The sequence below is a fragment of the Staurois parvus genome, unplaced genomic scaffold (genome assembly GCF_062004578.1).
Source record: "Staurois parvus isolate SC_StPar_1 unplaced genomic scaffold, SC_StPar_1.0 ptg000096l, whole genome shotgun sequence".
Classification (NCBI taxonomy): domain Eukaryota; kingdom Metazoa; phylum Chordata; class Amphibia; order Anura; family Ranidae; genus Staurois; species Staurois parvus.
Window position 1 is genome coordinate 3,246,740 of NW_028317892.1, and position 22,844 is coordinate 3,269,583.

The window sequence follows — 22,844 nt, forward strand, 5'->3', positions numbered from 1 at the left end:
CAGTTGCCAGGCAGAAAGAACAGTAAAAATGCAGGCAGGGCACAGGACAAAGCAGTAGGGACAAAATGTATGTGAAATGGTTTGATACAGTAATGTTTTACTATGTGATTTTAGTGTATTTAGTGAATGTCACTTTTACAACTTTCAAATTTCCCGCCAGTTCTGTCCCCGTACGTCCTGACATCGCAGGGAACGGAACCCGGAAGACAGATGCTGGCATCGGCCAGAGGACATTGCCGGGGACACTGCAGGAGGGACATCGCGGGAGCGCAGGACAAGTTAAGTGAAGAACAGATCCCGGAGCAACGCTGCATGGTAAGCCCGAGTGTAGCTCGGGGTTACCACTTGTGTTGCTGAAACTTTACCCCGAGCTACACTCGGGAATACCTCCAGGGAGGTTAACATGATTTGCCATGGGACTTGTTCACATCTCCGTGTTTTTTTGGAAAGGGTCAGGGACATTTTTGAATGCAAAAATTTGCGTTTTTGGTTCTATAGACTTCAATGGAAATGCTGCAGAAAAGTGTGTAGTGCATTCTTGCTGCGTTTCAAATCTGCCTAGCAACAAGAAAAAAAAAAATACAGAACGCATCAAAAATGCGTCAGGTGCAAAAATGCAAGGCAGAAATTGGTCAAACACAACCTGCATAGGTGTGAACCTAGGCTTAGATTGTACACTCCTTGACGATTAGGGACTGATGTGAATGTAAAATATACAGTATATATGTATGCAGGGGCGGACTGACAACTCATGGGGCCCTTGGGCAATAGGGGATCATGGGGCCCGTGTCCTTTCTCACACTCAAAGCACACCCAAAAAAGCCTATAAATGGTACCAGGGGCATCTCATGGAGTCCCCTACTGACCCTATGCCCTCCGGCAGTGCCCGAGTGTTCGAATGGTCAGTCCGCCCCTGTATGTAAGTCTAGGTGCACACCTATGTAGGTTGCATTTGAGGAGTTTCTGCGTTGCCTTGCATTTTTGCAGCATTTTCATTTATTGGGGGGGGTGTTTCTTATTGCTAGGCAGATTTTAAACGCAAAACGCAGCAAAATTGATGTGTTCCCATTGAAGTCTATAGAACCAAAAACACGTTTTGCATTCCAAAAAGTCCCTGACCCTTTACAAAAAACGCACTGTGTGAAAACGCTTAGGTGTGAACATGTCCCATAGGAAATCATGTTAAATGGACTGTACTGCGTTTCTGCAAACCGCTGCGGAAAACGCTTAGGTGTGAACCTAGGGTACAGCGCTGTGTAAATTGACAGCGCTATATAAGTACCTGTAATACTAGAATACATTGATTAGCTGTAAGAAGGAGTGTAGTGTTGGATTCCATACTATAGTACAGGGGCGGACTGACAACTCATGGGGCCCCGGGGCAATAGGAGATCATGGGGCCCCTGTGTCCTTACCCAAACTCAAAAAAGCCTATGAAAAAGGTACCAGGGGCATCTCATGGGGCCCCCTACTGACCCTGGGCCCTCGGGCAGTGCCCGAGTTTTCAAATGGTCAGTCCGCCCCTGGTATAGTAGCGATACTAACACTTGGTATTGCTCAGCGCCTCATTCCCTTGGCCGCTTCTGACAAGGCAGCACTGAAAGGGCCAGCCCCGCCCTCCCAGAGAGGTACAGCCCGCCCTCCCAGAGAGGTACAGCCCGCCCTCCCAGAGAGGCACAGCCCCGCCCTCCGCGGTCCCGCAGACAATAGGCAGACTACAAGTCCCAGGCTGCAGCGCGGCGCCGCTCTCGCGAGCTTTGTGCGGGAGGAGTGGACGGGGCCTTGTTGTTGGTGTCAGTGATGGCGGCTGCGGCAGTGGTAGCTACGCAGGCTGAGGCCTCGGAGTCGTGGTACTTGGCCCTGCTGGGTTTCGCCGAACATTTCCGGACTTCCAGCCCGCCCAAGATCCGGCTGTGTGTGCACTGCTTGCAGGCCGTCTTCCAGTTCAAGCCGCCGCAGCGCATCGAGGCCCGGACTCATCTGCAGCTCGGCTCCGTCCTATATCACCATACCAAGAACAGCGAGCTGGCCCGGCAGCACCTGGAGAAAGCGGTGAGCGGGGAGGCCGTGGGGGGAGGGGGGATGCCGGTGCCTATCATCACGTGACTGTGCAAGCCGTACTCCACTGGTACAGGCCGCTTCCCCCTGGTGGGATGACTGGCACCAAGCCTGGTATTGTTATCCCCGCACTCCTCTCTTCTCCTGAGCAGGCCTGGGCTAGGGGGAAACCGCATGGGAAGCTAATCACTGCAATAAGCTTTACCATATTCCTCTCTTTCCCAGGGTTTTCACTCTTTGAAATTCTGCAGCTTCCTTTTAGGGAGATCCTGCCATGGAGATCCTTGTTCAGGCACTTCCTGTTAGAGTGACAACCCTCTGTCTACTACTTGCACTGCTGGGTTGTCACTCAATAGTCACTTCCCCCAGCAATGCAATATCTAGGATCGCCTTCACAGGGCTAGTGGCTTCTTCCCAGATTCTTCCAGGTTTTGGGTCCTTGGCCATGCCTGGATAAAATTACTTCTGCGCATGCGTGTAGGCGCTCATCCCTGCAACAAGGTGTGCTGAGAATGTACATTGAGCTACACATGCGCTGTTCTGTGTATGTTCCTACAGCATCTTGTGAAGGTAAGATGCTTTTATTGCAGAAGAGGAATAGTAGATCTCTTCTGCAGTAAATGTTCTGTTTGCAGGTTTTTAAAATCAGGGCAAAGTTGTGCTTTAACCCCTTGCCTACCGCGCACTTATACCCCCTTCCTGCCCAGGACAATTTTCAGCTTTCAGCGCTGTTGCACTTTGAATGACAATTGCGTGGTCATGCAACACTGTGCCCATATGAAATGTTTATCATTTTTTCACACGAATAGAGCTTTCTTTTGGTGGTATTTACTCGCCGCTGGGTGTTTTATTTAAAAAAAAAAAAAAGCCAAAGTGGGAAAAAAAAGTTTTCTTTATTTCTATTATAAAATGTTGCAAACGGGTAATTTTTCTCCTTCACTGGTGAGCGTTGAGGCTGCACTGATATGCAACAATGATGGGCATTGATGGGAGGCACTGACTGGCGGTACTACTGGGCACTGACTGGTGGCACTGCTGGGCAGCACTTGTGGGTGGCACTGCTGGGCACAGATCATCAGTGCCCTGATGATCGGTGCCGATCTGTCCTCTGACAATTGCCGGTTATTGGCAATACTTTCCTCACGCTGTGACGCCTTGAGGAAAGTGCAGCCAATAACCAGCAACTGCATTTACCTGGTGATCAGTGTGTCATTGGACATGGCTGATCACGTGATAAAAGGCCACTGTGATTGGCCTTTTACCACATCACGTGATCAGCTGTGTTCTTAGGACACAGCAATAATGGAGATCGCTGGGTGCACACTCCCTGGGGCGTGCGGGAGGGTGTGTTCTGGGAGGACGTCATATGACACCCTCCCAGGACTGGCCGGCCGCGGTGAATCCGTTATTCAGCTATCTGCGGTCGGCAAGTGGTTAAAAGAGAAATTTATTTTTTTTTCTCAAATCATACTTTCCCAGGTGGATGCAGCATTGGTCCGATGCTGTATCTGTCCCCCACCGGCTTGAAGTGTGAGAACTCAGCCATCACATGACAGCTGATCGCTGAGTTCTCACAACTAGAGAGCAGAGAGTGGTGACTTGTCAGTCACCACTGTCTGATCTTTCCCCACCCCCACGATCACTGGGGTGGGAGCAGCTGGCTCAGGCTCTCAGTGAATTACTAACAGGCTGAACCAGGTCCCGCTCCAGACTCTTTAAAGTCTGGATCTTTCCCTAGCATGAACCGGCTGAGTGACATCAGCTGACAGCGGGTTTCAGCCCACTGTCAGCTAAAAACAGGTCACAGGAGTGCAGAATGAATGGCACTCCTGTGATCAGCAGGAGAAGTACGGCCAAAAGAGCTTCAACTGCACTTCTCTAACGTAGAAGTTCAGTCATAACTAAGACTAAATCTACTCCCACCCCCATTCTAAGCCTATTCTATCTAACCCTGTAAAGAAAATATCTGTAAGTTATTCTGAAGCCAGTCCAGTGACAGGATCAGCTGTCAGTGGCGGCTTCTGTGTAGAGGAAGGATAGCCGACAACAGATGCCCCATAGTAAACCTATGGGTGACTTCATCTCCCAGGCATTTTTAGCCATTGTCAGTGATCTCTTCTCTGCACAGGGGCCGCTGTTGGAGAGATCATGTGATCAGAGCGGCTCCAGAGTAGGTAAGTGGAGGCAAAGGCTGCTGCAGATGAGTACAAGTCCTTAACCACGGGAGCAGGTGGCCATTTATACACATCCTCCCGCATTGCCTGCCTGTGCTCGCTCCCTGGGAGCACGCGGCACTGCAATCCGGTGCCTGCTGTGTCCGGAGAACACCAATCGCTGTACGGGACCTCTGTGTGAGGTTCCGATCATGTGATCACTTCTGACATCATTGCTTACTACTAGTGAAAACTGAATGGTCAGAGGTCACATAGTTCAAGACTATTCACTACAGCCTTGTACCATATGGCAAGCTGTGACCAATCACAGCTCTCACGGTATTTGTCAATGGCTGCAAGAATGCAAACAGAGAGCAGGAGAAACAACTGCTTTTACAGCCTTTATGGGTTTAAAAAAATTGGTTTAAAAAAAAATAATCTTCATCGCCCCCCACAAGTAGTACAGTGTCACTATGGTGACATTGTACTGCTACGATGACAGTATGTTAAAAAAAAAACCCATAAATATAAAAATGTAAAAAAACATTTTTGAAAAATTATAATTTTTGGTTAAACTAATTTGGGTTATTTTTTTTTTTACTAAAAAGATATCTGATTAAAGTTTGGCCTAGATTTATGAAGAAAGATTGTATTTGCAAAATGTTATAAGAAAAACACTTTTTTTCAAAATGGTTGGACTTTTTCATTATATAGCAAAAAAATAAAAATCCCAGTGGTGAATAAATACCACCAAATTAAAGTTTTATCTGTCTCAAAAAAAGCTAAAAAATTCATATGGGTACAGTGTTGCATGACTGTGCAATTGTCATTCAAAGTGTGATAGCACTGAAAGCTGAAAATTGGCCTGGACTGGAAGAGGGTAAAAGTGTCCGGACTTGAAGTGGTTAAAGTGGAAATTTTAGTCAAAATCTAACAAAGGCTAGGCCTATTCCAAACTTCATTCTAAGCCTATTCTTTCTAACCCTGTAAAGAAAAGATCTGTTTATTTACCTATTCTGTGTAGAGGAAAGATCGCTGACAATGGTTGGAAATGCCTAGGAGATGACACATCACCTATAGAGTTACTACGGAGCATCTATTGGCTGTCCTTCCTCCATACTGAAGCCGCTGCTGACAGCTGATCATGGTTGCCAGACTGGAGCGACTTCAGGTTAGGTAAGTATACAAATCTTTTCCTTACAGGGTTGGTTATAATAGAGGTGGGAGCAGGTTTAGCCTTAGGGTTTGACTAAACTTCCACTTTAAAGCGGAGCTTCACTCTCTCAATCAACTCTATTTTTAATCCTTACCCTGCTAGCATTAGTAAATGGATAGGGAAGTATATCATGTTAACTTGTTTTATATATTTTTTTTTTTTTTTACATTTCTTCAGTTACTTCCTGGTTTCCATGCCTAGGCAAATTTTGTCATACATCCCGGCAGTCTTCAGGAGGGGAGGGAGGATTCTCAGCTCAGCCAATGCCTGAGCTAAGGGCAGATGGATTCCAGGAAGTAAATGCTACATGAATCATCTGTCCTTACTCAACATGGCCACTGCCAGAAATGCCAGGGGGTATATTTCAAAGTGATTTCTCAGTAAAATACAGCATGGATGGATGGAGGAGTTTGCATTGAATATTCACAATGAATTAAATAGCATTTTTGGTTCATGGTGCTCAGATGAAGTGCTATTCCACTTTAACCACTTCAAGTCTAGATACTTTTACCCCTTCCTGTCCAGGCCAATTTTCAGTTTTCAGTGCTATCACACTTTGAATGCCTATTTGCACGGTCATGCAACACTGTTCCCATATGAACTTTTTACCATTTTTTTGAGACAGATAAAACTTTCTTTTGGTGGTATTTATTCACCACTGGGATTTTAATTTTTTTGCTATATAAATAAAAGACCAAAAATTTTGAAAGTTTTTCTTATAAATCTTTGCAAATAAATAATCTTTCTTCATAAATCTTGGCAAAAATGTATTCAGCTATCTTTTTGGTAAAACAAAAAATAGCCCAAATTAGTTTAGAAAAAAAATTATAATTTTTCAAAAACATTTTTTACATTTTATTTTTTTATATTACTGTTTTTTTTTGTTTTGTTTATTTTTTACATACTGTCACCCTAGCAGTACAGTGTCACCATAGTAACACTGTACTACTTGTGGAGAGTGATTTTTTTTTTTTTTTTTACACTGATTGCTTTTTACACCTATAAGTGAGTGCTCTCATAGAGAGTCTGCAGGAACCTGACACTGCACCCACAATCTGCTGATCGTAGGTGCAATGTTCTGCAGGCTTCAGAAAAAAATACAAATGCTTTTTTTTTTTTTTTCCCTCCAAAAAATTTGCATTTTATTTATTTTCTAAAGGTGAACCTGGTCTTTAATTTTTTCCATGGCTGCTAATGAAAGTATCATAGCTGCAGCATGTGTACTGCTGTGAGCGGCTGCATGCTGCTGTTTAGGTGGGCAGTTGAGGGGCTCAAACCAGTTTTTTAATGCCCCCTGGCAGCATGTCTAAACAAGCCTTTAATTTGGGCATACATTTATACTATCTTATTGTACAATTTGCCTTTAGATTTATCAAAAAAATATGAGATCAAACTTTAAAGTTGTATCCAATCAGACCTTTGCACTACTTAGTTGAAGGTAAATCTAAAGGAGTTTGCACAGACATTGTACAAGAAAATTGTATAATGTATGGCCAGATTTAAGGTTAGGTTCACATCTGTACAAGTCAGAAACCCATGCATAGTTGCATACTTCCCAACCCACAGGGAAAATGAGCTGCTCTTTTGCAGACGCACAGGGGGAGCTGTAAATTCTTTAAGCATTCACTTATTCTTAAAGTGGCGCACCAGTCAAATCTAAAAGAAAAAAAAAAAAGTCAGCAGTTAGTTTTTGTAGCAGATCCAGCAGTGTGCACACCCCAGCCGGGTTCACTGACCTTCCCCTCTCCCAGGCACTGGCTTCTTAAGGGCTTGTTCACACTTGACTACATTTCTAACTTTGATCAAACGCTTCTTTAGCTTTAGTATTGGCATTAGACAGGCTTTAATGAGCTTTAGTATAGGCATTGTACAAGCGTTAAAACTACACCGCAAACGCCTATAATTCAAACGCCTGGGTGGCTTAGTGGTTAGCACGTCTGCCTTGCAGTAAATGGGTCAGGGGTTCGATTCCCGACCATGGCGCCTCCTGTATGGAGTTTGCATGTTCTCCCTGTGCTTGTGTGGGTTTCTTCCGGGTGCTCCGGTTTCCTCCCACACTCCAAAGACATGCTGGTAGGTTAATTGGCTCCTGTCTAAATTGGCCCTAGTATGTGTATGTATGAATGTGAGTTAGAGACCTTAGATTGTACACCCCTTGAGGGTTAGGGACTGATGTGAATGTACAATATATATGTAAAGCACTGCGTAAATTGACAGCCCTATATAAGTACCTGAAATAAATAAATAAAATAATAAACTGTAATGCTTTTAACGTGTCGCACTGCAAATGCCTTGCAAACTCCTTGCAGCGCGTTTGCGGAGTGTCACCATAGACTTGAATGGGAGGCGTTGAAAGGCTTTAAACTCCTCCTGGCTCAACATGAGGATTCAATTTTGAAACAACTCTTAACACTTTGTTTTGATAATGTGAAGGGCACTGTGTGCTCCCCATAGTATCATTTGCATAGGCGTTCAAGGAGTGTTAAAAATGCCTGCTTTCAATGCCAGTGTGAACTAGGCCTTAGTCTGGGCACCCAGCTGTGATAGCTTGAGGCTTCACAGCCAGGTGCCCATTGGGCATGTGCGAGTAGCTCTGCGCATTGTGAATGGTCCCGTAGTCTTCTGGGACCTGTCTCATGTCCCAAAAGACCATGGAGAGAGGACAGATTTTGCTTCCAATCGCCAAGGTCAGGGGTAGGCAACCTGCGGCTCTCCAGCCATTGCAGGACTATTTATTTATTTCAGGTACTTATATTTACGCAGCGCTTTACATATATTTTATACATTCACATCAGTCCCTAACCCTCAAGGGGTGTACAATCTAAGGTCCCTAACTTACATTCATACATACACATACTAGGGCCAATTTAGACAGGATCCAATTAACTTGCCAGCATGTCTTTGGAGTGTGGGAGGAAACCCACGCAGGCACAGGGAGAACATGCAAACTCCAGGAAGGTGGTGCCGGGGCTGGGATTCCCTAGTACTGCCAGGCGGAAGTGCTAACCATTTAGCCACTGTGTTGCCCAATGTTCCATCATGCCTCTGCAAGTCATAGCTGTAACTGTCAGTTTTGTAATGTTGCAATGCCTCGTGGGAAATGTAGTTCCACAACAGCTAGAGAGCCGCAGGTTGCCTTCCCCTGGCCTAGGTGGTCCAGGGCAGAAGTGAGAGTGGGTACCTGTAACGAGGAGTGGGAGACCAGTTCTTAAGAAACCTCCACGCATTGGAAAACATGGAGCATTTCATGTCTGCAGTTCAATGTGGCTGCATCTTTCAAAAAGGGTTGGGGGCTTTTTCCCTGCATTTCCCATAGCTATAGCAGCTCATTCAATCGCAAGCCACATGATCTGTACAAGTGTGAACATGGACTAAGAATATATAATGCAGAGGCATGATTTACTATGAGGGAACCAGTACAATGGGGTGATATGCAATCAATGCTGAGTGCACAGAGGAAGGAAGTGTCTGAAAAGGCTCAGGACAGTGCTGAGATGTGTACAAAAAAAAAAATGAAGAAAAGATTAAAGCAATATGTTTTCAGGACATAAATATGCCTTTATTGTACACAGTGCTTTGGAAAGCTAAGGGCCTTTTCTCACTGGCCATGTCTATACAGATCAGCAAGGGACCCGTGAACAGATCCTGCTGAATTGGAGCAGAATGGAATAGATCACGTTTGTGACTTCCGTGTCTGCTCAGGATTTTCCTCCCAGAGCTTATAGGCATAGTTCACCTTTACCAAAAATGCCAAATGCAAATTAGGGACAACTTTAGATAAAAACAAGCTGTGTAGCTTTGACCAAAATGGAATAATGGCCTTGCTATAGGTGTAGGCCCTTTTCATACCTTATGAAGCCTGACTGGAAAACTCCCAGGATATTGCTAAGATAGGCCCAGCTTTTACTGTTCACCTGAGGCCTTTCTCAGATTCAAACCTCCTCATATGCACTTTCTCTCCCGATGCAGTAGCTTTGAGCTCACTCCTGCAATGGTGAACTGGAACAGCTGGGCCTTTCTTGGCAACATCCTGGGAGTTTTCCAGTCGGGCTTCATAAGGTACACCTATAGCAAGAGCATTATTCAGCTTTAGTCAGAGCTGCACAGTTTCTCTACAAACTCCCCTTCTCTGCAAAGGATGTTTTTTGGTGAAGGTGAGCAAACCCTTTATTGGACCCGTGTTAGGTCTGTGGGCACATGGATGTATATGGACACACATCCATTTATGTGATTTTACATCAGATGCTTCACATTTGTGTCTTGAAGACTGTAAAGGATGCAGACTTTTTTTATTTTTTTTACTTAAATAGATTCAGAAATAGCCTCCTGCCCATAGAATAACATTGAGCTTCTATTCAGATCCACCTGAAAAATGGTGTAGGGTAGGGGTGGGCAACTGTGGCCCTCCAGCTGTTGTAGAACTACAAATATCATGAGGCATTGCAAAACTGACAGTTACAAGCATGACTCCCAAAGGCAGAGGCATGATGGGACTTGTAGTTCACCAACAGCGGGAGGGTCACAGTTGCCCACCCCTGGTGTAGGGGAACGGTTAGGCCCTCTTAAAGCAGAAATAGACTGCAATGCTTGCCTTTGCTTCAACAGGTTTTCTCGCTGGCATCTTTTACCCCGCTTCCTCTGGGTTCTGGGCTGCATCCATCTTTATGAGATGACATCACCCCTGTGCATTTGCAGGAGTGCAGTCATCCCAGTACACAGGATCTGTGCCAGAATGTAAACTGAGCTGTTCTTGAGCAGATCATTTAACAGTAAACAAAGTTCCAAATGTTCCCATGGCTTTTCTGCATTGTGGCAGCTGCGCCTGTCTTTCACAAAACAGACAAGTTATGGTACCGTGGCTGACAAATGTCAGCTCAAATTGGTTCTAAAGCCTGAAGACTTTTTACTTTCATGCATTCTATGCTTAAGTCTCAGACCTCCCCTCCCTTATACTCACCTGAGCCCGATCCCAGTCCAGTGATGTGCATGAGAGCAGAAGCTCTCCTGTTTCTGTCCCTTCTCATTGGCTACAGCAGAGGGAGCTATTGGCTGCTGCAGCTTTGCCTCGGCCAGTAAAGAGACAGAGACCATTGGCTGCTGCCAGTCACAGCCAATGAAGCAGAGGCTTTATAGACACACAGAGGCAGCTCAGAAGCAAGCACACATGAGTGCCCCCAGAGCAATCGGGCATTCAGCAAGGGGGAGTGGTCTGGAGCATCAGCAGGGTACCTGTGATCAAGAGGATTGGGGCTGCTCTGTGCAGTATCACAGAGCAGGTAAGTATGGTATGTTGTAAAGAAAAAAAGTGTAGAACCTATACAATCACTTTAACCGCCTCCCGCCATATAGTAATATGACGGACGCAAGGTGGTTCTCTTGTTCTGGGAGGACGTCATATGACGTCCTCCCATTCTAAGCGTGCAGTGCGGCGATTGGCGGTGCGCTGTGTCCCTCGGACACAGCAGATCACCGATCTACAGAACGAACCGAAGATGTCGGCTCGGTCATGTGATCAGCTGTGTCCAATCACAGCTGATCACGTGTAAACAGGGAAATGCCGGTTATTGGCATTTCTATCCCCACGAGCTGTCAGCTGACAGCTTGAGAGGAGATCCAGTAATCGGCATCCCTCGGAGGGGACATGTACACAGATTATCAGAGCACTGATGATCAGTGTGCCCTGATGATCTGTGTAGCCCTAGCAGCACCACCTATCAGTGCCATCTCTCAGTGCTCATCCATGCCACCTGCCAGTGGCCATTAATGCCACATATAAGTGCCCAGCTGAACTGCCTTTCAGTGACGCCTATCAGTGCCATATGAGTGCTGCCTCTCAATGCCCATCAGTGCCACCTACCAGTGCCTCCTCATCAGTGTCCATCACTGCAGCCTCATTAGTGCACATCAGTGAAGGAGAAAAATCACTTATTTAAAAAATTTTATAACAAAAACTAAAAAAAAAACTTTTTTTTTTCAAATTTTCAGAGGTTTTTGGTTTGTTTAAGAAAAAATAAAAAACGCAGAGGTGATTAAATACCACCAAATCAAAGCTCTATCTGTCACAAAAAGATAAAAATTTCATATGGGTACAGTGTTGCATGACCACGCAATTGTCATTCAAAGTGCAACAGTGCTGAAGGCTGGAAATTGGCCTGGGCAGGAAGGGGGTATAAGTGCCCTGTAGGCTAGTGGTTAAATAGGGGTGGGAGGAATTGGGCATGGGGTTTTCCTCAACATGCTGATATAGCTATTGCCTGTGTGGAGGTGGGTGCTAAAATGCCGACATTATTGTTCCTTCAGTGTGAGACAGACTGTGTTCATCTTTCCTATATATCAGTGGGACTTGGCTCCATCTGTCTCGTTCAATGCTTGCTTTCAGTACAGCCACATTTACGGCTATGTTCTCTTGCAATGCCAGTTATACTCAACAGCCCTGGTATTTCAGCAACCGTTTCTTCACCGGCAATACATTTCATTGACCTGGTCGCCAACAGTATTTTCAGTCATTTTGGCAAGCTGGTGACTGGGAATTGTCCAACCCTGGTTTAGGTAAACATGCTTCAGGGCAGAAAAGTAGTATGGAAAGACAGGGCCCTGTTGTAAAGCTTTCACTGGGAACCCTACCATTGTAAATACTTGTAAAGCACACAAAAAAGTACTTTGGCTACAGAGTACATTTAAAGTGGTTCTAAAGGCTCAAGGTTTTCTACCTTCATGTGTTCTATGCATGAAGATAAAAAAACCTTCTGTGTGCAGCCCACCCCCAAATCCTTATCTGAGCCCCCCTCCCATCCAGTGACATTCTCGAAAGCCTCTGCTGTTTCCTCCTGATTGGCTGAGAGCAGCGGGAGCCCATTGGCTGTCAATCACAGCTAGTGAGCTAACGAGGAGAGAGTGGGGGAGGGGTTGAGCCACGGCTCTGTGTTTTACTGACCTTTAGGTCAGTGGCTCAGGGATGAGCATGCAGCAGGGGAGGAGCTAGGGGATCCAAAAAGAGAATCTGGACTGTTCTGTGCAAAACCACTGCACAGAGCAGGTAAGTATATCATTCCTCTTCTTTTGTCCAGTCTGATTGCTAGAATGAAAGACTGTCTGTCCCCTGGCCAATCACCATCCTTGAAAATTTTGCAGGTGGGATTTCCTTAAAGTGATATTAAAAGCTTTTTTTAAAAAAATTATAAACAAGTTATACTTGCCTGTTCTGTGCAGTGGTTTTGCACAGAGCAGCTCTGATCCTCTTTTTAGGTCCCCTGCTGGCACTCCTGGCCTCTCGCTCCTGCCGAGTGCCCCAAGTAGCTTGCTGTGGGGGCACCCAAGCAGGCTCGTTCTCGAGCCACTGCTCTGCATGTCCATTCACACACACAGCTGCAACTCAACCCCGCCCCCTCTCTATTCTCATTGGCTCACTGGCTGTGATTGACAGCAGCATGAGCCACTGGCTCCCACTGCTGTCTCAGCCAATGAGGAGAGCGAGTCCCCAGAGAACCTTGGCTCTTGAGCACATCACTGGATTGCAATGGGGCCCAGGTAATTATTAGGCTGGTTGGGTGGGCTGCTGCACAGAGGTTTTTTTTTTTTGTTTTTTTCCTTCATGCATAGAGTATTTACAACTGCTTTAAGAACTTTGTCACCCTCCTGTTCATCTGTGTTCTTCTTTCTGCTGCTTGTCTCAGAGGTAAGTGCTTGGAGCCATGGCACATGCCAGTTATCAAACAGCCACCTTCTTTCTTGCAACGTTGTTGGACCACTGCAAGGGGAGGGGGTGCCCTGGTTGACCTCACAGCTAAGCTTACAAAGCATGTAGGAATATGGTTTAAATTACTACATATACATGGTCCCTTTGCAGACAGAACACTGAAATACATTAATAGAGAGTTCCATTTTAATGCAGAGCAAGGTGTTGGTAGAAACAGGTCCTATTGGAAATAATGCATTTATTTGCTTTATGTGTTTTGCTTTACTTGAAAATAAAGCAAAATGTGTAAAAATGCATTCACTCGGAACAAATATCATAGGGCCTACATGTGTAGTGCAATTAAAACATAAGATGCATATATATGATTTTAGAATGGAGGTACGGGTGAAAAACTGTTGACCTTTTCCAGTTGTTATATTATACTAACTACATTGTGGATTTTTTTTTTTTGTCTTTCAGTGGGTGATTTCTCAACAAGTATCCTTCCTGTAATGCTTACAAGCAGTCTACATTTTGGTAGCTAAATTGACCCACATTTGAATTGCATGTTCAATAACTGCTAAAACAAACTTGCTGCTGTGCAGAATGGATTCTGTGAATTTCAGATATTGCATTTCATATGTTCTGCTGTGATTTTTCTTTTCTTTTTTTTTTTTCTTTTTATTACAGGTAAACTGGTTAAAAAAAAAAAAGCCAGTGGTCCTTTTCAAATGCTAAATTGAGTACATTGTCTCACTGGACACATACCCAGCATCCACGGAGACATTTCTAAGTGGAAAGGGTGCTTCCACTAGACTGGTGGATTGGAAGGGATGGAGTTTAACTATGAAGCTGGGTAAAGTCAGGTCAGTAATAAAATGATTAGGGCACAGAAAAGGATTTTTTTTGGCTAATATTGGTAAGGAATTTGCCGGTGGTGGTGCTGTTTAGTAGTATTTAAAGCGGTAGTAAACCGTCACCTTTTTTTAAAAAAATAAATTTCAAGACAATGGTATAATGTGCTAGTAATACTAGCACATTATGTGAAACTCACTTTAACATGAAGCCTTCCAGTGGCGTGCTGACAGGGCTTCCATCTTCACTTGGTGCTTCTTCCTGGTTCATGGGCTCCACAGCTCTGAAGGAACGGCATAGGCATGCCGGTCCTTCAGAGTGCATGTGCCAGTCTGTGTGCTACACAGGTGAATATCTCCTATACAGCGCACATTTAGGAGGTATTTACAGTACCTACAGGTAAGCCTTCTTATAGGCTTACCTGTAGGTACAAGAACAGACTTTACTACCACTTTAACATACAGTACAAGTTCACATCAAAAAGTAAATGCCTATATTCTCTTTGTGAGATTTTACCACTCCTTTCCTGTAGTTTCTCAAGGACAAGTCAGGGAGGATCTTTCCTCTTGGTAATTGTCTCAGTGCCAGAAGGCCCTGAAAACCTTTCTGTATTCTGTTAATAACATAAATGTTTTTGCATTTTAAATACTTGTAGAGTGGAAATTCACAGCGGAGTGATTTGCAACATAAAATAGAACTATGGGCAAAACTTTTTTTTTTTTTTTGTCATTTTGGATAAAGTAAGGGAGGTTTCTAAACCCTGTACGGTTTATTTTTGCCTTCTTTGTCCCATTGGAGAGAATTACCATCACTTCCTGTACCATAGCCAAAACAGGAAGTGAGAGCAAATCCCTGCAAATGAAAGGAATCTCTTGGGGATCATCCCCAGGTCAAGCTTCTTCTTCTTTTTTTTTTTTTTTTTTTTTTTTTTTTTTTTTTTTTTTGGTAAAAGCGAACCAACACTGCTGCATTCACACCTGAGTGTAATGATTTAGTGGTGTTTTTATTTGCGTTTGAGGTTTGTAGAAGTGTATTACTAGCGTTTGTAGAAGTGTATTACTAGCATTTTACAGCTCAGGTCACACGTTTTCAGGCATTTCTATTGAAGTCTATAGGACCAAAAATGCTTGAAATCTGCCAAAAAAGAAGCTCATGTAGTTTGAGTGACAGACATTTTACTTCAGGCAACAGAACGCGAACAGGGGCCACTGAAATGAATGGGATTTGGTTCATTGAATGTTTTACAGCTGACAAGCTTAAAGCAGAAATTCACTCAGGTGTGAATGGGGAATAGTGTTCACCAGGATTATGCTAAGTGAGGCCTTGTCATTACTGCCTACCTTTAACCATCAGAGAAGTGAGCTTTCAAACACTGCGCTCAGAGCTACTACATTAGGGGAGAGAGAGAATGTGAAGAGGTTTGAATCGTAGAAAAAGAAATCCCTGTGATGGTGGAGGTGAGCGGTAACTACTAGGCCTCACCTTGAAAGCTGGGAGTGATTCAGGCTTCATGAGGTATGTAAATGCCTACACCTATGGCAAGGGCATCAGATTTGGTCAAAGCTGCAGTTTATCTACAGACACCTCTTGCCTGCGTAGGTATTTTTTTTTTGGTGAAAATTTGAATGAACACTTTAAATAGTGGATGTGTATGACTTACGTTTTGGAAAAAAGGAAACATTAACAGTCAGTTCCTGCATACTTTTTTTTTTTTGCCTCCGGTTTATGCTGACCAGACAAAAATATTTACGTTGCATAGGGTGATTAATGGCAGGTTAGGTGTTGAGCCCCGCTCACACTTTTGCAGTGCGTGATGTGTGTTAAAATGCCGAAAACCGTATTTTTAATTTTTTTTTTTCTCTGTAATGCACTCTAATTTGCTTGTTTGTTACACTTCTGTGACCCAGAATATTGAGGCTATTGAATCATTGCAGAAAAGCGTCATTACCTGGTATTTTCAGTACAGGGCGAGGAGTCATATGAAAGATTCATTATATGATAATTCATGTTTTCATGTTACTGTGCTCTGTGTTTTTGTTCTTTCTTTTTTTTTTTTTCCCAATAACCTTTTCCCACGAGCTTCAAACGATAAATGTGTATTTGTCATAGTAAATGGAAACTTCTGTTTTGTGTGAAAATCATCTTCCAAAATGTCAAGCTTAACTCATTGCAACCAGATTCCTCAGTTTGAAGATGTTAAATTTGAAGCAGCAAGCCTTTTATCAGAACTGTATTGCCAGGAGGTAAGTTACTTGGATGGATTCTAGTTCTGTGGAGGGTTGGATTAGACATTCCTTTAGCTTGTTGGGACCTTTACTTGCCCTCCAGAGGATTTGCATAACTGACAATTGTGCAGTTATGCAACGCTCCACCCAAATTAAATTTATGTCCTTTTTGTCCCACAAATGGAGCTTTCTTACCGTGGTATTTGATCACGAAAACATCTCCAGTAACAAAAACTTTAAAAAAAAATCAAATTTCATCATAAATTTAGGCCAAAATGTATTCTGCTACATGTCTGCTAAATAAAATAAATCCCAATACGTGTAAATTAATTGGTTTACGAGAAAGTTATATTGTCTGCAAATGGCGGTAAATATACTGGAATTGGTTTTTTTTATGCTAGTAATGTTGCACTAATAATTAGCACTGACACTGTACTAATGACACTGAGCAGGAAGGGGTTAACATCTGGGGCGATCAAAGACTTAACTGTGTGCTGTGTGTGTTTTACTGTGTAAGCATGCTGCTTTGTATTGCTATGCAGAGCAGTACAAAGCAGCATGCTGTAGCGGACAGGGGAGAGATCTGTATTTACATACCAGACCTCTCCATTTTCAGTGTTCCTCGGCAATCTCCGGCCGGGACCCGGTGATTGACAGCTGTAGCCGCCAATGGTGGTGTGGGTAGGGCGTGCGCATGCCCCTACCTGGAAATACAAAATCACGTGTGTGTATATACACGGGATTTTGCACAGCTTTGCCACCCTATAGCAGTAGTTCTGCTATAGGGTGGTTGGGAAGCGGTTAATAAGAGTATGAGAATTTGTTAGCTATTACTGCTGCCTTTCATTTTTTTTTTTACCATTTTAAAATGCTGAAAGCATCAGTAGTGTAGTTTTGAGGGCAACATGGAGCTTGCTACTACTTACCTTCTCTTTGGACAATGGCTGTCATTCTGACCCATGTGCTTCAATACAGTGAGTATCTTACACAGAACAAGTATGCAGACATGGACTTTTGACTTTCTTCCAGGTCAAGAATTCAGAAGGCAAACCGTGAGAGAGTTAGGGTTTTAAGCGAATAGACATGGCAACCCTCATATTTCTCTTGTGAAATATTTACTAAAAAGTTTCCCCATTCTATCAAAAAACGCTTTGGATATAGACAAAGGTTAGAAACCCTTTCAGGTTTTACTGCTATCTGAGGATCCATTAGAGAGATTTTCTCTTACTTTATGTTCTGGGAGCAACCTTTTACAAGACAGGAAGGGAGGGAAAATCTGTAACAGAGAAAAGACGAACAGCTGACAGAGGTTCTAGCATTTCCTTTATAGTGGTTGTAAAGGCTCAAGGTTTTCTTATCTTCATGCATTCTAGGCATAAAGGTAAAAAAACCTGTGTGCAGCTGTGCCCCCAGACTCCTTAGTACTTACCTGAGCCCCATCGAGATTCAGTAATGTGCACGGCTGTCTCGGGTTTCTGCCTCCTCATTGGCTGAGACAGCAAGCGGGAGCCCTTGGGTCCTGCTGCTGTCAATCTCAGCCAATGAGGGGAGGGGGTGGGGCCATGCTGCAGTTTTGTGTGATTGGACACACGGAGCAACGGGGGCCCCCATAGCAAGCTGCTTGCTGTGGCAGCACCTAACAGAAAGGAGGAGCCAGAAGAGCCTGCGGGGGACCCGAGAAGAGGAGGATCCAGGCTTCTCTGTGCAAAACCACTGCACACAGCAGGTAAGTATAACATGTTTGTTATTTTACAAAAAAGTTGATCGCTTTTAACTTAAAAAAGTGTGTGTTTTTTAGTCTGTGTTGCAAGAGATTTCCCCTCACTTCTGTCCTGGGGACAACCTTTTTACAAGACGAGGTGAAAGAATCTCCATCGGAGTCGCCTATGGCAGTATACCGAACAGGAGTTCTAATCTTTCCCTAACCAAAACCAAAAACAATACACTGAATTAAGCCACCGCTCCAGCAGATGTCATTGAAATGTCATTCAATTCTATCGCTTTGTGACATTTCCATAATGTTTGGGGAAGAAAAAGGGTTACCGAGAGATGCGGTGGTCACTGCGCCTTGGCACCACTGCTTTTTTTTACCACACACCAGTAGCTGTGTTCTAACATACCTGCTGGTCTGAACAGGGCCTGAGTGATAAATCATTAGGGTTAGGTCATTGCAGTAACTAATAAATGTGCCAATATCAAACTTTGTTGCAGAATTCCGTGGATGCAGCAAAGCCTCTCTTGCGTAAGGCAATCCAAATCTCCCAACAAACACCCTACTGGCATTGCAGGCTTCTCTTTCAGCTCGCTGTAAGTGACAATGTTAAGTATTGAATTTTTAACAGCATTATTTTAAGTGATACCTACTGCATTGAGTCAGCAGGTGTGTGTGTGTATATATGTGTATATTTGTGTATGTGTGTGTGTGTGTATATATATATATATATATATATATATATATATATATATATATATATATATATATATATATATATATATATATATATATATATATATATGTATGTGTATATATATATATATATGTGTGTGTGTGTGTGTGTGTATATATATATATATATATATATATATATATATATATTGTAATTTTATTTATTTTTTCAGCAACTTCATACCCTTGAGAAAGACTTGGTGTCGGCATGTGACCTCCTAGGAGTTGGTGCTGAGTATGCACGTGTGGTGGGCTCAGAGTATACCAGGTGAAAAAAAGTTTTTGGATTTCTGTGGTCATGTTTAATATTGGAGCAAGTTTCTTTCTTCCTTTCCTTACATTCTTATTGAGTCTAAACATACTTGTAGATATACGAAAATGGTCATCTATTAAGAAACAGTGGGTAAAATGTGTTTGACATGCAAGCTTTTAAATGGCTGTAAACCTTACCTTTACCCAGTGAAGTGGCTGGCCTCAGGTGCCACACAAAGATTAAACACCCCCCCACCCCACATAAGTTGCATCTGTTTATTTGCAGTTTTCTCTACATCCCTTCAAAGTACAGAATTTGCAAAGCTTGTTTGAGCTGTCAAAAAAGGGGATGGAGAGCTGAGGTTGCACTCTACAGAGCTCATTGCAGAGAGCTTTGACAGCTGATAGGATGGACATAACATACCCCCTTCACACAACTCACAGAAACAGAGCTGAGGCTGTCAATCACATTCTGTGTGCTGATGATCCCTCCCCTGTCACCTTTTTACCTAGATGTCAGGAAATCTTGTCAGAAGTGACTCATGTTGGTCAGAGGAACTAGACAGCAGACAGTAATTATGTTTTGTGCTATGGAGAGGGGCAGCTAAACACTATAGAAATATGTGCTTTGTTCAGATTTTATGTCACCAAAAATACCTTCAGGACCTGTTTTTCTTTTATATTGTTGTGGTCCATTGCAGCCCCTTCACTTTTAATGAGTTTATTAACACACACTTCAACTTACCAAAACAAAGCACTGGGGCGCACTGCATTCTAGTGTTATGGGACCCTTAGTATGTTCTGCTGGGGAGTGTGGTAAAGTGAACCTATTCTCTTCCTGTTTAGGTTAGATAAATGAGTACACTGACATATTGTATTTTAGTGCTAAGAACTTATTTTTGCCCTTCCTTCCTGGCCTTACTACAGCAGCTGGTCATGAAAGTAGCAATATCCAGAATGTAAAAGTTGTGTAAGCTTCCTATATTATATAATTTTGTATTAATAGCTATGACTGTGTTGGTTGGAGGTGTATTATTCAGACTTTGGTGTGAAGTGGTGCATCACCACTATATTTTTGCCTTTACTTCCTGGCCTTACTACGGCAACTGGTCATTAGCGATGTAGTAACATTCAGATCATGAAGGTTGTGTAAGCCCCTTTATTATCCAATTCTGCATTAATAGCTATGACTATGAATTGGTTGCAGGTATATTATTCAAACTTTTTTTTTTTTTTTTATCTTTACAGGGCTTTGTTTCTGCTGAGTAAAGGAATGGTAAGTGTTTTGTTTTTTTTTTCCTTTTCACTGCATTTTTTTGGATCATGAAGTGCATGTAGATCATATAGCTTTCTTATAAAACAAAGATCTCACATGATAAAACAGCTCAAGAAAAATTGATAAAGGTGCCAATGGATCTGATGTGTCCTGCGGAGCACTTATCTTTATTTCTGTTAGTCATTACAAGGTTAGAGCCTGTGCCAGCTGTACTTGCTCCTGTGTTTTTTTTGTTTGTTTTTTTTTTTTTTTTTCCCCTGCATAGCTCATGAAATCTAAAGATTTCCTTTCATTGATATGTTTTCTCCTTAGCAAGTAACTTAGAATGTTCAGGGAATTGAGTTTGAGGCATGTGTTCTACCACCAGCTCAACCAGAATAGGAGAATTGTGAGATGGTGACAGTTATCTATGCTGACTATCTTATTCCCATTTTGAGTAAGGACTTATCCGCTTTGTTTTGTTGAAATGCACTGGCACACGTTTTGAAGGTTATTTTTAACTGAGGTTTTAGTTGAGATTTTTGATACTGGTGTTGAGTGGATTTTCTAATGAACCTGAATGCTGTTATTTTCCAGCCTAATGAAAAATAAAACGTTAATGTTGGGTTAACAAAATTGCAGTAACCACCATTTCTCTTGTAGCTTTTGCTGATGGAACGAAAGCTGCAGGAAGTGCATCCGCTGTTGACTTTGTGTGGGCAGATTGTGGAGAATTGGCAGGGTAACCCTATCCAGAAGGAATCCCTACGAGTTTTTTTCTTAGTTCTTCAAGTGACTCATTATTTGGATGCAGGGCAGGTATGACTACCTGATGGTAAAATAATTTTTCTCTTTCACTCCAATATGGTAGCAAGTGCATGATCTGTTTTCTCGTAGGAACTTGTTTGTCAGTGCTGATGAAAATTCACGTTAACTGACAGGTGAAATAGGACAACTTTCTAGTCATAGTAGCTTGCCAGGCGTAAAAGTAGCAATCACACATGCTGCCCCTGACAGATTATTCATAAAATGTAGTTAGTGGTTCTAAAGCCTTAAGGTTTTTCACCTTAATGCATTAAAGTGAAAAACCTTCTGTGCTGCAGCTCTTTCCGACAACCCCTCCCCCAGATGTCGTCTCCCTCTTTGTTGGGCACATTGATAGCATCAGGATGCGTTGGCTCCCGTTGCGGTCAATCAAATGCTGTGATAAAGGGCGGGGGGCTGAGCTGCCCTCTCTATCAATGGACGCAGACAGGGCGGCTCGGGAGCGAGCCCACACAGATATCCCCCATGCAAAGCGGCTTTTAGTGGGGGCACCTGCTGAAGAGTAGGGACCCCAGAAGAGGATTGGGGTGCTCTGTGCAAAAGCATTGCACAGAGCAGCTAAATATAAACATGTTTAATGGAAAACAAAAAAAAACAAAATCGAAGGTTTAATATCACTTTAGGGTGCTAACCTTTTCATAGGCTGCACAAACAGTCTAAAAGTGTTTTCTAAATGTAGCATCTGTGTCAGGATTTAGCTGTAAAAACAAGCATTTCTGCGAACGAGATTAGTTATAGTTGTTTGATGTGTTTTTCATTTTACCATTGATTATATATGCATTTCTTACTATTTTGTAATACACTTCTAAATGTATTACATACATCATCTCAAAGCAAATCAAGTGTGTGTTTTTTACAGGTAAAAAGTGTGAAACCATGCCTTAAACAACTTCAACAGTGCATTCAGACCATTTCAACTCTCCATGATGATGAGATCCTACCTAGTAATTCAGCTGACTTGTTCCACTGGCTGCCCAAAGAGCATATGTGTGTTTTGGTTTATTTGGTAAGTCTTAAAGTGTCATATTCAAAATGTAGCAAAACTGGTAGCCTTTCAGGAAGAGGCTTCCCACAAGTCATAGAAAAACACGTATAACTGCCCTTCTCACCAAGTACTGGGAGCTCCTACCCATCATGTAAAGATCTAGTATTTTTTGTTTTTGTTTTGAATACATATTTTTCAGAGAAGCTCAATCTATGAATGGAGGAGGCAAACCTTTTTACTCATCTTCTTGTTCTCCATTCATAGATATTTTTCATTCAGCCGGCCTTGCACAAATGTGCAAGGCCAGCTTGCAGCATGATTTCAAGCCCTGTCTAGTGCAAGTCTGTCCAGTGGTTTGCACCTGAACCAGGCTTAAAATCATACCGGACTCTTTTTGAAATCACACTGTGGCTGGCCTGCACATAAGTAAACCGGCTCCATAGAAAAGCTTTTTGATTCACATGTCTTGCGAATCAGATGCGGTTCAAAACACATCCAATTCGCATATATGTGAACCGGGGTTCATAGAATATTAACCACTTGCCCTTCTGAGGATTTACCCTCCTTTCTAACCAGGCCATTTTTTGCGTTACGGCACCGCGTTACTGTAACTGACAATTGTGCAGGCATGCAACGTTGCACCCACATGAAATTTGTCTTTTTTTTTTTTTTTTTTTTGCCACGAATTGAGCATTCTTTTGGTGGTATTTGATCGCCCATGCGGTATTTTATTTTTTGTGCTATTAAAAAAAAAAAAAAAAAAGACTGACAATTTTGAGATAAAAACAATATTTTTTACTTTTTTTTAAAAATCAAATTTCGTCATAAATTTAAAGCAAAATGTAATCTGCTTCATGTCTGCTTAAAAAAAAAATAAAAAAAAAAATCTAATACTTGTA

The 22,844-nt window shown here is 42.8% G+C and overlaps 1 protein-coding gene across 1 annotated transcript in view; it reads left to right on the forward strand.

Moving 5' to 3' along the window:
* The first annotated feature begins 1,755 nt into the window (after positions 1–1,755).
* Positions 1,756–22,844, forward strand: part of MAU2 (MAU2 sister chromatid cohesion factor) — a 44,004-nt gene continuing 22,915 nt past the window's right edge. The window contains exons 1-8 of the mRNA XM_089670827.1: positions 1,756–2,052; positions 13,583–13,600; positions 16,135–16,200; positions 18,394–18,489; positions 18,802–18,896; positions 20,129–20,156; positions 20,799–20,954; positions 21,820–21,966. Of these exons, the coding sequence (XP_089526953.1) occupies positions 1,801–2,052; positions 13,583–13,600; positions 16,135–16,200; positions 18,394–18,489; positions 18,802–18,896; positions 20,129–20,156; positions 20,799–20,954; positions 21,820–21,966 (858 nt within the window). The 5' untranslated portion in view covers positions 1,756–1,800. The remainder of the gene's footprint in view (positions 2,053–13,582; positions 13,601–16,134; positions 16,201–18,393; positions 18,490–18,801; positions 18,897–20,128; positions 20,157–20,798; positions 20,955–21,819; positions 21,967–22,844) is intronic.